The 15,471-nt window shown below is 33.3% G+C and overlaps 1 protein-coding gene across 1 annotated transcript in view; it reads left to right on the top strand.

Moving 5' to 3' along the window:
* Positions 1-905: 905 nt before the first annotated feature.
* LOC108689985 (GPI transamidase component PIG-T) overlaps positions 906-15,471 on the top strand; it is a 55,394-nt gene continuing 40,828 nt past the window's right edge. Inside the window, exon 1 of the mRNA XM_018197009.1 lies at positions 906-1,366. Within this exon, the coding sequence (XP_018052498.1) occupies positions 1,189-1,366 (178 nt within the window). The 5' untranslated portion in view covers positions 906-1,188. The remainder of the gene's footprint in view (positions 1,367-15,471) is intronic.

Here is a 15,471-nt window from a genome sequence, read left to right as displayed (position 1 = left end):
ATAGACAAAACTGTAAAAGGTCCTCTACATAGAAATCGTGGAGTCTTAAGTTGTGAAACTGACCAATTCTAATCGAGTATTCTCCTTATTTGATTGTGATTGGTTTCTTAAGACTTCACAATCGTCTACGACTTCTATATAGAGAACTCTTAAGTTGTCTTGAAACAAGACTTGGTTAGAAACCGTCTTAAATATGGTCTTAAGAAATCATGAACCAATCAGAGGACATTAGTATCTTAAGACATTACTTGAGACGGTCTTGAGACGGTCTATAAATATCGGTCTAACTTCTGATTTATAACTTAATGGCTTTTGTAGAAAGCCCGTTACGGTCAATTTCTTACGACTTAAAGCGGGAAACACAGATTCTTGCATAACACACGAGGCAATAAGAAAATGACCAATCAAAGTCTTTTGTTTCCTTCCTTTAAATAAAGGAACTCTGATTGGTTAAGTTTCTTATGTCTCATGTTTTATGCGTTATACAAAAGTCTGACTCTCCTCACTTAATGGGCCTTCTACAATAAATCATTAGTCATAAATTAGAAGTCAGAAGCTAAAAATTGTGATTAGTCAATTTTTAGCTTCCGACTTTTGATTTATGATTAACGGCTTATTATTAGAAGACTTATTAGAAGGCTCATAAGGGTATATCCACACAAACTAGCTATAAAATTATCCAATCACGTTTTTATGTGTTTGTAAAAGAAATGCGATTGGATAATTTTCTTTATATATATGTTTATGCAAGTTGTGTTGATACACCATAAGACTTAAAACACCTAGTGAGTGCTTTCCATTTGATGACACAAGTCGACACAAGTGTCGTTTTGTCTTCGTCTCTCTGGATATCAATAAGGATAGAATAATGCTTGTGTTAACTTATCATCAAATGGAAAGCACCAGTGATTGTTATTCTAAAATATAATGATCTTGGCTTGCAGGGCAGAGCGGTAATTTATTCTGCCAGATTCAGTCGTTTCATGTAAAAACATGTCGAATAATTTAATTAATTAAAGCTGAATTTTATCAAAATCGGAAGTGAGAAAACTTAACTGAACATTTACCAACTGAATAATTAATAAGAAACGCGAACAGATCTATATTGAAAAAATCGCAGTATATGGGGATAATATTCGAACGGACCTAGCAATATTGTAACCTAACCTAACCTAATCTCGTAACACTATGACAATTTCGCAAAAACTGGTACTGTTTATCGGCTTAATTGATATCGCGACATGTAGTAATGCATACAATGACTTTTTTGATGAGGAATTGATGCTGAAGCCCTTGTCGAGTGATCACGTCTATGCCTACTTTCAATTTACTATAATATGGGAAACGGAAAATCGTGTGGAAACACGTGAGTATACTAGAATAATAACCGGGGTATTACATCCAGAAGCATAATCGCTGAGCGAAAACAAAAAATAAGAAGCAAAAAGACAAGATATAAAAAAATAGCGAAACGTAAGAAACAGAAAACAAAAAGTACATTGCAGAATATATAATAGGTTTAGAATAGTTTTACTGATGAATCAGTTAAGTTGGCCAACAGCTAACTTGTATGACTAATACCCAACGATAATTACTCTTTATCCTTTTTTTTATTCTTAAAATTAGAAAAAGATGAATTAATGAAGTGAAATTAAAATACATTGGTAGAAACGGGCATGAGACTACAGATTTTCTAAGACTGATCAATTCGACTTTATTTCTTCCCTGATCAAGCTAAACGATTCGCTGTACAATTGACAATTAGCATATGCAAAAAATCATAGTCACCTATTTAGATTAAAATTGATTAAGACTTAAGATTTCCGATTATCGACTCATTGTAGAATCAGCATTAATTAGTCTTAATCTTATGAATTTTTTACAATAAGTCATTGTCTAAGCTTAAGACTCAGTTCCATAACTCACAGTTAACTCTTAACAAGATTCAACTTGTTTCTTATTTCTTTCCAATTCTATAATTGAAAAAAGACAATGAATAAGTTGAATCTCAATCATAAGTTGTGGAACTGAGCACAAGTTTAAAATCATAAGAAATTTATCAATTGTATTCAGATGTGAGAAGAATAATTGACTATAATCCATCAATGTCTTGTGACTTAAGATTTATGCTGATTCTACAATGGATCGGTAGTTGGAAATTTTAAGTCTTAGAGGCTGCGTTCAATAACAGGGCTAAGGAATTAGGAATAATGGGCCTTCTACAATAAGCCATTAGTCAAAACAGAAGTCAGAAGCTAAAAATTGACCAATTACATTTATCATTTTTTAACTTCTGACTTCTGATTTATCACTAATTATTGTAGAATTATTGTAGGCTTATTGTAGAAGGCCTATAAGGAATAATGATTTTAACCTATTAGAAATCATATATTCCGATATATTTGATTTTTGATAAAATAGGTCCTGTGCACAATAAAAGGAATAAAAAATTAGGGATAAAGAATAAACGATTTTAATCTATCAGAAATAGGATATATCGGAATATTTGATTTCTGATGGGTTGAAATCATTATTCCTTAGGAAGCTGTGTTATTACAGTTGGAATTTCGAAAAACGGAATAGAGTGGGTATCAACCAATTAGAAATATTGAGTTGCATTACTATTCGTCTGCACATATACATTAAATATCAAATTATCGAAATTGAATTTCTATAAAACTACGTATAAAACAAATTTATTATTAATAAATAATTGTCCGATAAGAATTTATTAATATATAAGTATTCCTCTCTCTCTCTCTCTCTCCCTCCCTCTCTCTCTCTCTCTCTCTCTCTCTCTCTCTCTTCCTCCCCCCCCCCTCCCTTTCCATATAAATATAACTTTATATCGTTGTAAAATTGCGTGTCGGTCCGAAATTTTTGTGCTGTCCTCATAGAGGGACTTTTTCGGAAAATGGACTGTTATTCTAACCTCGAATCTTCTTTTAATTTAAAAGATTTTTTTCATTATTTTCTATTATAATAAAGAAATATATTGCGAGTACAAATTAGTTCTGTCCGTTTCTCTAAAGATGGCTCCAGCTGTTGTGAATGATTCATGACAGCTGATTTTGGCAGTTTCAGAGAGGTTAAACATCTGCTAATAATATTCAGTTTATATCGCTTTGAGTTTCATACAAAAATCTTGATTTTTACTGTGTTTGAAATATCGAATTTTGTGTTAACCACGCAGCATTTGCGGGAGGTTTTGATTTTCTGCTTTAATTGGAAGAAAAGTGCGGCTGAAGCCCATTGAATGCTTGTCGAAGTTTATGGTGACACTGCTCCAATTGATAAATCATGTAGTGAATGGTTTCGACGTTTCAAGGATGGAGATTTCAGCGTTGAAGACAAGTCTCGTTCTGGACAGCTAAAAAAATTCGAAGACAAAGAATTAGAAGCATTACTCGAAGAAGATCAAAGTCAAACGCAAGAGGAGCTTGCAGAATCATTGGGGGTAACTCAATAAGCCGTTTTTGTACGATTGAGAGAGATGAGAATGATTCAAAAACAAGGAAATTGGGTGAACTGAACCTTATGAACTGAAACCGTTGAAAGGCGATTTTTCACTTGCGAATAGCTGATTCAAAGACAACAGAGAAAAGATTTTTTGCATCGGATTATGACTGGAGATGAGAAGTGGATATTCTACGACAATCCCAAGAAGAAAAAATACTACGCTAAGCCCGATCAATCGTTGCCATCGACCTCAACATCAACACCACGGCCGAACATTCATGGTTCGAAGATCATGCTCTGTATCTGGTGAGACCAAAAGGGTCTTGTTTACTATGAGCTGCTGAAATCTGGCGATTCCATTACGGGCGATCGGTATCGGCTACAATTGATTCGTTTGAGCCATGCATTGCGAGAAAAACAACCGGAATATGAGCAAAGACATGATATAATTTTTTTCTTCATGACAACGTTCGGCCTCATGTCGCTAAAGTCGTAAAAAAATATTTAAAAAAATATTAGGAAACGCTCAAATGGGATGTTTTACCGCACCCGTTGTATTCTCCGGACATTGCTCCTTCTGATTACTGGTTGTTCCGAAGGATGCAGCACGATTTGGCAAGTCACCGATTCACTTCTTTCGCAGAAATCGAAAATTGGCTCCAAAATTGGATCGCCTTCAAAGACGAGTCATTTTTTCGAGGTGGAATTCGAAAATTGCCTGAGAGATAGGAAAAAATAGTAGGCAGCGATGGACAATACTTTAATTGAGCTGTTCATTCATTTTATTTTGAAATAAATGCACAAAAAAATGGACCGAACTAATTTGTACTCCCAATATTTTTTTTCATAAAATATTTAAAATAAATTTTCTGATTTTTCACTTAGGACTTTTTTCATTTAGGAAATATTGGTCCATAGGAAATCCAACCACAAAAATTTCGGACAAGCACGCAATTTTATCCCTAACGATACAAATGGTTATATTTATATGCTGGAGAAATGAATATTTATATATTAATGAATACTTTTCGAAACAATTTTTTATTAATAATGAATTTTTTTTATATAGAAATTTTATTTTATATAGAATTTTTATTTTATATATAGAAATTCAATTCTTGTATTTAATGTATATGTGCAAATGAACAGTAATGTATACTAATCATTCTAATTAGTTGATCCTCACTTTATTTTTTGAAATTCTGTTTTCGAAATCTGATTGTCATAGGACTCTTATTTCTAATTCCTTATTTCTACTATTGTGCGCAATCCCTTGAAATTGCTATTCTTTAGTCCTTCTATTGTGCCCTAATTAGTTTTAACCTAAATAAGTGATTATGATTTTTCGCATCTACTATTTGTTAGTTGTATAGCTCGACTAATAGAAAGGAATAAAGTCGAATTTGATCAGTTTTAAGAAAATCGATAGTCTTAGTCGTAAAAACTGTTATCTAACTTCACTAATTAAGACCGGTTGCATCAACATTACTTTGACTTTAAGCAAAGCTTAAAACTCTCTGTCTCTCTCTCTTTCGCAAGTTTTGCTTAAAGTCAAAGTAATGTTAGTCCAACCAGCCTAAGGTACATTCTATAACAAGCCATTAGTAATAATTCTTAATACACACCATTCGTATTCCGCGCATTTCTTTTCTTTGAAATATTAGACGCATTTGATCAAATACCGGTCTGTTTTCTATTCCTAATAAAAATTTGGCATTTAGAGAACAAGTTTTGTGCATTGCTGGCTTCAATTCATGTATATCCTTTAATTAGAATAACTTCAAGATTCACCTCTGGGTTATAAATGACCCATGTGTACAGAATGTATATTTTTGGTAACTAAAGAAGTTTATATTTTTTTTCTTTATTTTTAACTAATTCTCATTTTGTATTGCAGGAATATTTTGCGAATTATTAAAAAAAATTATTTAAAAAATTTAACCCTAAAACAACATCTCAGGATCCATATTCTGTACATATCTATAACGATATCGTTAAGTAGACAGCTAATGAGAACTGCGCTTTTTTCCTAGGCTAGTTCTTGCCATTGACTATTATTAGTTATCGACAACTGTCGGTAGACATGTGCAGAATATGAGCCATATAACAAACTGTAGTCATTTTGACATCGATAGTTAGTCATTTTGCATTATTGACGTCATGTGATCTATTTAAGATATAATAATGATGTTATCTTAGGCGCTTTCTAGCAAGAACACAATCAAACACTGTGTAACATAGTGAATCGTTTCAACATTTAACGTAGGCAAACAACAAGGATGTAATGGATTCATTGTATTAAAGTGGAATCACACGAATATATGCATGCATATCAAGAAATCAAGCATTGTGTAATTCTATCTTTACACTGGTCCAATTCATGTTGACAATGCTCATAACAACGGCATCGTTTGTCTTCGTTTAATATTTGATAAACGAGGATGAAATTCTATATGTTTAATATCCCAGTTAGCAAGGTATAATCTATTTTAACGTAATTAATTAGTCATTCTTAATGAATCATCCTCATAAAAGTGATTTGTCATATATTCATGCATATTAAAAAAACATCTAAATAATACAATATTTTAAAATTAATAAAGTAATTGAACTTCTTATAGTTGCAAATAAAAAATAAATTACAAAGGAATTAATATGGAGTTAACACTGTAAATGATGCGCAAATTCTTCTAAATTAATATGTAATAGGTGATACAAAAAATAAAATATAAATATAAGTGTACTAAGGGATAAATTAGTCAGAAGCTAGAAATTGACCAATCACAATCGAATGTAAGAAGAATAGTTAACTACGACTGGTCAATTTCTTAGCTTCTGATTTCTGATTCTGATTACTCTAATAGCTTATTGTAGAGAATATATGTTATAAGTTTGCTACATTAAGTCATTACCTAAGTAATTAGAAATGAAAAAACGATTGCTCGTATTTAATTAAAACGATAAAAGAAAATAAAAGATATTACGAGCAAATTAAGGATATATAATATATAGTGTAGTAATACAGTTTAGAAATGGAACGTTTCGGTTTACTCAGCCTACATCATATGTATTAGTTCAATATCTCGAAGAAAATATATAGGTCAAACTTAATTTAAAATCATACGAAACACATTGCAATTGTACAAACTATGATTGTCTGTTTATGTTTGTTACAAACGCAAAATATGATGTTAGAAGTTCGTTACCATGATAGAATCAGTGTAGTAAAATTTTCTCTAAGTCAAATAGTGTCGAGTAAGTAAATAAATAGTATTATTCTGTGTTAATATAAAAATTAAAAATATAAAAAAAATGAAAAATATGAAAAATTAGTAAAGTTTAGTAAAGTAAAAATTAATAAAGTTTAAAGTTTTGTTTTTTTGTTAAGAAGAATAAATTGATGGTGTACTGCACTTACATTAATAACACTGAGGAACAAAATTATACTTTTTTTTTTATTTTTGGCATGTGGAGTATCATTTCTCGAAAAAGTAAATATCTCGTTTAGGGACGCTCCTTCTAATGATCTTGACCTTTGTTGTCAAGATCATGATCTTGTGTAACCTCCAACAAGTTTTAGCCGTCGTTCGTTATTTGTTTTAAATAGTTTTTAAGAAGAAAAGTTTGAAAAATGATGTCTTTTTTTTACTATATAGAACAAAAATTTTCTGCTTTAAAATATATTTTACGACTCTCCATGCTAAGCTATTTTTACCCCATCGCTCCCCCTGCTGAAGGGCGCGTGATTCCACCCATAGAAAAAGATAACATAGTGTGTGCAGTTGGACAGTGTCTCTTTCTAAATCTCTGCCGTTTTTGTCTATGGATTGTTCATAAGGAGGAAGCTACCAATTGTGAAACGCTAAACATAGAACGATTCGTAGTCCGTTTTTATTTTAAAACTGTCTTAAATAATGTCTTAAAATTAATACAGTTAAGAGAGTTAATACAGTTCTCAGTTTAACTTATGACATCTTCAGACTGTACTTAAGACAGTCTTAAATGCAAGAATCAACTATGAATATGTGTTTTGCATTGTGAAATTGGTACTGAATCTTTTCTTGTGTAAGGAAAGATTCAGTACTTCAATGATCCATAAACTTTGAATGTTAAGAAATGTACAACTGTGACATATCTGTTCAATAGATATTGTTAAAATATAGTACATGTACAGTTAAGTCGTATTCCTTTTATGAATGCCTTAGTATGACATATTTCCTATCCTGAATATTCTTCAATTTAAGATAATTTTTCATGGGATAAAGTGACGTTTTTTTTTGTGTATCAGATTCTTACAAAAACTGGTATATATTTTATCAATATTACCCGTCACGAAAAAAAACAGATGATTTTACTGTTAAAAATATCATGGAAAAACTCATTAAAAATGAGTGACGTTTTCAATAATAATTTATAGCAAGCTGAATGAATTTTTGCCAATGATAATATAATATTTTATCACTGAGGATTTTATCATTGGCTAGTAATATTTTCAATGTACATTAGTTTTATTGCTAAAATGAGTATTATTATTATTATTAATTAATATCTTATTCCAGAATACACATCATAAAATTATGATAAAAAAAAAGTTTTTTCCTAAATTCGGGAACTAATGTTATAGTGCTTCGAAGCGGTCACTCATCCGATTGCATAAAAATATTATCACCGGTCAGTGATAAAATCTTCAGTAGTAAAATTATAATATTGCCATTGGTAAAATTCCATTGAAAACTGAATTGTAAATGAGTTTCAATACGAATGATATTCCTATTCACAATACTCCAATGGCAAAATATTGTACCACTGATCGAACGATATTTCTATTGATGCATATCCAATAATAACTAATAATATCCAATAATATACCATTAGTCGATATTCCAATGATAAAATATTTTACCACTGACCAAATGATTTTCTTATTGAACGCTTCAAGTAACAAAATCATTCGATAATGATAATGCCGTAAGAAATTTATTATATTTTTAAATTTTGTCTACTAATTTATAATAATATCTTCTAATTAATTGTATATAAGATTTTTCAATAAGGAAGCTCGATTTTTAAATGTAAATAAAACAAATTGTGTGTGAAATATCCACTCAGTTTTTTTTTATTTGAAAGAATATTTTATGGCATTAAGTATGGAATATAACTCAAATGTCCGCCGCGGCTTCGCTTGGTGACACGTATTCGGGCGGTCCAATTTTCGATGATTTTCTCGCAAATCTGACTGAATTTGTTGGATGGCGTTTGTTATGTTGACTTTGAGAGCATCAATTATTTGCGGTTTATTCGTATAGATCTGTGATTTAAGATAGCCCCAAAGAAAGAAGTCTAAAAGGGTTAAATCGCACGATTTCAGTGGCCAGTTCACGTTGCCGCCGCGCAAGATAACCATGCCTTCAAATCGCTTGTGCAGAATGTCCTTCGTGGTATGCGGTGTGTGACACGTAGCGCCATTCTGTTGGAACCACATGTTATCGGTATCTATATCATCCATTTTAGGCCACAAAAAGTTGCTTATTATCGATCTGTAACGCTCGTCGTTGACGGTTATGGCAACGCCCGCTTCGTTTTGGAAAAAGTACGGACTGATGATTCCGCCAGACCAAAATCCGCACCAAATAGTGACTTTCTCGGGATGCTGGTGTATCTCGCGTGGATTGGTACCAAATTCGATAATTTTGCTTGTTCACACATCCATTCATCCAAAAATGGGCCTCATCGCTAAAGATGATTTGTTTAGCGAAATTTGGGTTAACTGCTTCCAACTGCTTCCAACTGCTCCAGAACCCAGCGAACACACGGCGTTGTCTATGGTCGTTTACCTTAAGTTCCTGGGTCAGTTGAATTTTATAGGGGTACAGACCCAAGTCCCGACGCAAAATTCACCAAGTTGAAGTCACAGAAAGTTGTGAATGACGAGAAAGTTGTGAACGACGAGAAATTGACCGCTTCGGTTTTCCCGAACACTCTCACGCACAGCAGCGATGTTTTCAGCAGACCTTGCGTTTCGGCGACGTACTGATGTTGGCTGATTATTTATCGAACCGGTTGACTCGAATTTGGCCACCAAACGTCGAATAGTCGACTCAGCAGAACAGTTGTGGCGAGGATAAAAATCACGTAATGCGCAGAACGTTTCTCGAACAGAGCACAGATTTTGATAATAACATTTTATGATTTGCACACATTGCTCAACACTATGACCTTCCATGATGATTTGCCATACACTACTAAACAGTTCACAACAAATTTGACAGATGTCACTTTAACAATATGACTACTATGATCTAACAAATTTCGAGCGTTTTTATTGAAAGGCTCTATATTTATATCTTTCATGTTCATTGATTTTTTTTCTATTGTACAGAAGAAGAAGAAATTTTTATTTTCTTTATTTTATTGAGAATTGATCTTTTCATATTAATGTATAGCAATAACCATTCAACATGTTTACTACTGATTTGTTCATATATGGCCGAATGATCTTTTAGCGATCTGTTGTGCTAATCTCAGAATGTTAAATCTAAAAAAGTACAAATCAAAATATGATACTTATTAGCTATACATGATTAAAAGTTGCGGTGTCTCGCGTCAGGTGAATGCGTAGCGCGATAGCGTAAAGTAGCGCGTATGCCTAATTTCAAATCCAAGGTCATAACTTGATCATAAAAAATCGCACAGAAACAAAAAACTCATTTTGGAGATAAAAGATAACACTTTAAGATAGTATAGTCAAAATTAGCAAAATAAAATTTCTTTAATCACAATATTCAACATTTCAAAAGTGGCCAAAAACATCAATTTTCGCTTATCCTATTTTTTTCTCAGAAATGTGACGTGATAGGCATATTCTGAGAACAGCATCATTTTCAGCGTCTAAAAATGCTTCGGAAATGATACTTCGCAAGCCAAAGACAAAATCAGTGTTTAACAATGTTATTTTGAAATTCTGACATGTTGATGATACAAGATACGAAAGCAAAATGAAACATGATACAAACTTTATGATTTCATATTGTTCGACAGATATTAGGTGTACAACTTTACTTCCGCCGTTTTCTTATAGATGGCTTTAGCGGTAAGTGGTTGTCGAAATAAATAGATCATAGACGTCATACAATAAACTTGAGCATCTGTCAACATAACCCCATAGAAACATTAGTCGATTTGTGTCTGCATCATAAAGTTATTCTCGATTGAAAATGTCAGTTTACGAGCCAAATTCTCGTCATTTGCGGGAAGTTTTAATTTTTTGCTTCAATATGAAGAAATCTGCGGCTGAGACTCATCGAATACTCTCAAATACTTATGGTGAGGTCGCTATTAGTGAAAGAACGTGTCGTGAGTGGTTTCAACGCTTCAAGAACGGTGATTTTGACATCGAAGACCGGCATAGCGGTGGAAGAGAGGTTTTCAAAGATGCAGAATTGGAGGCATTACTTGAGCAAGACTCGTGAACAAAATCAAGAAGAATTGGCACGATCATTGGGAGTGACTCAACAAGCCATTTCAAAACGCCTCAAAGGGAATGATTCAGAAGCAAGGAAATTGGGTGCCGTACGAATTGAAGCCGAGAGATGTTGAACGGCGTTTGTTTGCTTGTGAACAGCTGCTTGAAAGGCAAAGACGGAAGGGATTTCTGCATCACATTGTGATTGGGGACGAAAAATGGGTTCATTACGATAATTCCAAGCGCAGAAAATCATGGGGAGTTCCCGGCCATGCTTCCACGTCGACGGCCAAACCGAATATTCACGGCTCCAAGGTCATGCTCTGTATTTGGTGGGACCAGCTCGGCGTAGTGTATTATGAACTGTTAAGACCGACTGAAACAATCACAGGCGATCGGTATCGAACGCAATTGATGCGTTTGAGCCGAGCATTGAAAGACAAACGGCCGTAATACAACGAGAGACACGATAAAGTGATTTTGCAGCATGACAATGCTTGACCCCATGTTGCGAAAGTGGTCAAGACATACTTGGAAACGTTGACTACCCCACCCGTCGTATTCTCCAGACGTTGCTTCCTCTGACTACTCCTCACTTGTTTCGATCAATGGCACACGCCCTGACTGACCAGCACTTCCGGTCTTATGAAGAAGTAAAAAATTGGATCGATTCGTGGATAGCCTCAAAAGGGGACCAGTTTTTTCGTACGCTACCCGAAAGATGGGAGAAAGTAGTGGCCAGCGATAGACAATACTTTGAATCATAAATGTATAACCAGTTTTTTACAATAAAGCCTCGAATTTCGGAAAAAAAAACGGCGGAAGCAAAGTTGTACACCTAATAATTAGGCAGATAGCCATCAACTGCGACTTTGCTGATCGTTACAACAACTAGTTTCGATAAACTCAAAGTGAGACAGCATTATGTCTGTCACGTTGAATTCAATAGAATTCTAAAGATAGCAAGACAATTTGTTATCATCAACAAGCAACTAATTTTTATTTAGCATCATTATGCCAAACAATGATCGCCATATACAACGAAATAATACTATCAAGATGTTATCAATTTTGCTATCAATCAAATTTAAAAAATTCATATTTCAGGAGAACAATATTTCGAACATAATAAGGAAGCATCTTATTGCCTCTAGTGTTTATCGATATATATTATTACAACGATTGATAGCAACATAATAATATCTTGAGGTCATTTGGCATGAATTCAAGACGGCATCGCATTGTTATTATGATGGAATTAGAATTTCATTGGATACTTTCATATTAAAAGAGCTTTCAGCTTTCTTCATATGCGAAATGCTGCGCTCCTTATATTCTCCCCATTAATTCTTACTTACGAGTTAATACATCTCTGCTGTGTCCTTTTGTCGACGGAGATGCATAATATTCGCGGGTGAATGATTTTCGTGATAACATTTTGTTACCAAGCAACGAATTACAATAGTATCAATTAAAAAACATAACTTGAAGACATACGCAATAATGATTGAATATCATTACATATGTTTGTTTTGTTGCTGTCATATTTTTGTTATAGTGCTCAAGATGGAATAATTATTCTTTGCTGTTATGTTGTCATCTTACCGACAGCATATCATTGTACTTCTCCTACTTTTATTTGTACCTCAAAGAGTTCGAAGATACAGCGATTTCAAAATTTCGAAAATGCACCAAGTCGGTCATTTTTAAAGATATCAAAATGAAACCAACGGTATTCGAAAGAGAATCGTTTGTACCTCTCCTACTTTCGTTTGTAAAAAGTTCAGTTGTTGCGCAAAAACTGAAACGCGCTCTCCTTTTACAAACGAAAATAGGAGAGGTACAAACAGGTACAAACGATTCTCTTTCGAATGGCATAAATGAAATTAAAAAATCTTAAAGTTGCGCACTGGCCATTTTTTATTTTTTACTTTTTGTTTAACTGTTTGAGGTACAAACGAAATAATGATCGGTACAAACAAATACAAACGAAGTACAAACGGCCTGCAGTATTAATTTTTATTTTTGATAAAGTTGAATGCCAGACTATCGATTATTATTTGATCGGTTATGGATCGATATTATCAGAACTTAAATAAATTTCACTTGGTTACTTAACATAATTACTTAATTTATTTGATATAATTGTCACTTATTACAATACTGATGTGATTATCAATTAATTGTTACATGTCGAACTCAAACTCATGCCTTTTCTTTCGCCTTTTGATCCTCATTAATTCCCATTCCCAACTATCCTATGCATGCGCCAGTAACTCGAGATTTCGTCGATAGATCGAGTCGATTGAGAGTACAATTACTTAAATTCCTACAAAATGTATACCAAATATAAGATAATTCATAGAGTGCATTCATACAGTTTGCTCAATATGCTTACAAGAAGTAGAAAATACCAAGGACGATTGAGAGTGCAGCGTTGTTACTGATATGCAAAGTAATAGAGGATATTTCTTCATTCTTTTATTCCATTAAGGAGATCTTCTACATTAGAAGATAAAAAAATTTGATTTTTTTTTTTCATAAATCGATAGTACAATTCTTCGAGAATATGTCCCTATTGAGAAAACACGATTGAGAAAAAAATATTTGTCCGATCGATTTCTTTTAAGGCTAATTCTAGTTAATAGTCAACCATCCTATTGTATCTGTTGTGTATTAAATCTGTTATAAAAAATTAAAGGATAAATATAAATCCGATGTAAGCCAACACAGGTTAGACGTGTATAAATTCGTATACTTTATTCTTGAAAAAAATAAGAAATCTTTCAGCTCTTTCGATTGACTTCTACTCAGTGTAAAAATAAAATCACTGACGTATAAATTTAATATATTAGGTGTACAACTTTGCTTCCGCCGTTTTTTTTCCGAAATTTGAGGCTTTATTGTAAAAAACTGGTTATACATTTATGATTCAAAGTATTGTCCATCGCTGGCCACTACTTTCTCCCATCTTTCAGGTAGCGAATCCCGCGTCGAAAAAACTGGTCATCTTTTGAGACTATCCACGAATCGATCCAATTTTTTACTTCTTCATAAGACCGGAAGTGCTGGTTAGCCAGGCCGTGTGCCATTGATCGAAACAAATGATAATCAGAGGGAGCAACATCTGGAGAATACGGCGGGTGGGACTTCCCATTTCAATGTTTCCAAGTATGTCTTGACCACTTTCGCAACATGGGGTCGAGCATTGTCATGCTGCAAAATCACTTTATCATGTCTCTCGTTATATTGCTGCCGTTTGTCTTTCAATGCTCGGCTCAAACGCATCAATTGCGTTCGGTACCGATCGCCTATGATTGTTTCAGGTTTTAACAGTTCATAATACACTATGCCGAGCTGGTCCCACCAAATACAGAGCATGACTTTGGACGTCAAAATCACCGTTCTTGAAGCGTTGAAACCACTCACGACACATTCTTTCACTAATAGCGGCCTCACCATAAGTATTTGAGAGCATTCGATGAGCCTCAGCCGCAGATTTCTTCATATTGAAGCAAAAAATTAAAATCCCGCAAATGACGAGAATTTGGCTCGTAAACTGACATTTTCAATCGAGAATAACTTTATGATGCAGACACAAATCGACTAATGTTTCTATGGGGTTATGTTGACAGATGCCCAAGTTTATTGTATGACGTCTATGATCTATTTATTTCGACCACCACTTACCGTTAAAGCCATCTATAGGAAAACGGTGAAAGCAAAGTTGTACACCTAATATATAATATATGGTGTTCTGCGCGATTTTATAATGCGCATGTGCCACAAGTAATACATACTATCTGACAATAGGAAAAATGAGGAGTTAACAGTCTAGTGTTATAATAGAAGTCTATGGCTCAGTAACTCGGCCGTCGAGCCTCGAGTGGTAGTGGGGATCGCTTGCTGGAATCGGCCCAAAATATGCAAATCTTTGCAAGCACTGATATAAATCATAATGATAAATAAATACAATACATATACATATTTTATACAATAAATTAGAGAAGTAAAACGTAGAAATGTCAAATCTTTTTAAATAGATCTTGGTACAATGGATCTAGAAATTCTATATCCTCCACATTTAATCCATTTTTTTTGTTTGTTAATAAAAATTGATTCTGAAATGAGTTATTTATTATTCTTTTCCCTGTCTAAAATTTTTTGTGCGATTCCAATCAAAATCATGATTATGCTTCAATCTATATCCAGAAATTACGGACTTGTGTTTCATGTTCTTTTTGATATAATTATGATGTTCATCTAATCTGATCTTAAGCAATCGTTTCGTTTATTCTACGTAGGATGCATCACATTTCTGACAATCAACTTTGGTTTGTGAAAGTGATGTGAATTTGTCTTTTTAATTTATAATGAAAGAGTTAAATTTGTTTAATCCCACATAGGCAAGATAAATTATTTTATTATTTTTGAAAAATCGATTAAATTTTTCTGATATATGTGATGGAACACACACACACGCATACACGTACAAGATATTGTGAACAAAATAGTCAAATTTTTGTCTGTCTGTTCTTCGTGTAAGTTAT

The sequence above is a fragment of the Atta colombica genome, unplaced genomic scaffold, assembly GCF_001594045.1.
Source record: "Atta colombica isolate Treedump-2 unplaced genomic scaffold, Acol1.0 scaffold29, whole genome shotgun sequence".
Lineage (NCBI taxonomy): Eukaryota > Metazoa > Arthropoda > Insecta > Hymenoptera > Formicidae > Atta > Atta colombica.
Note: the sequence above shows the minus strand (reverse complement) of the source record. Positions and strands in the feature narration are given on the sequence as shown.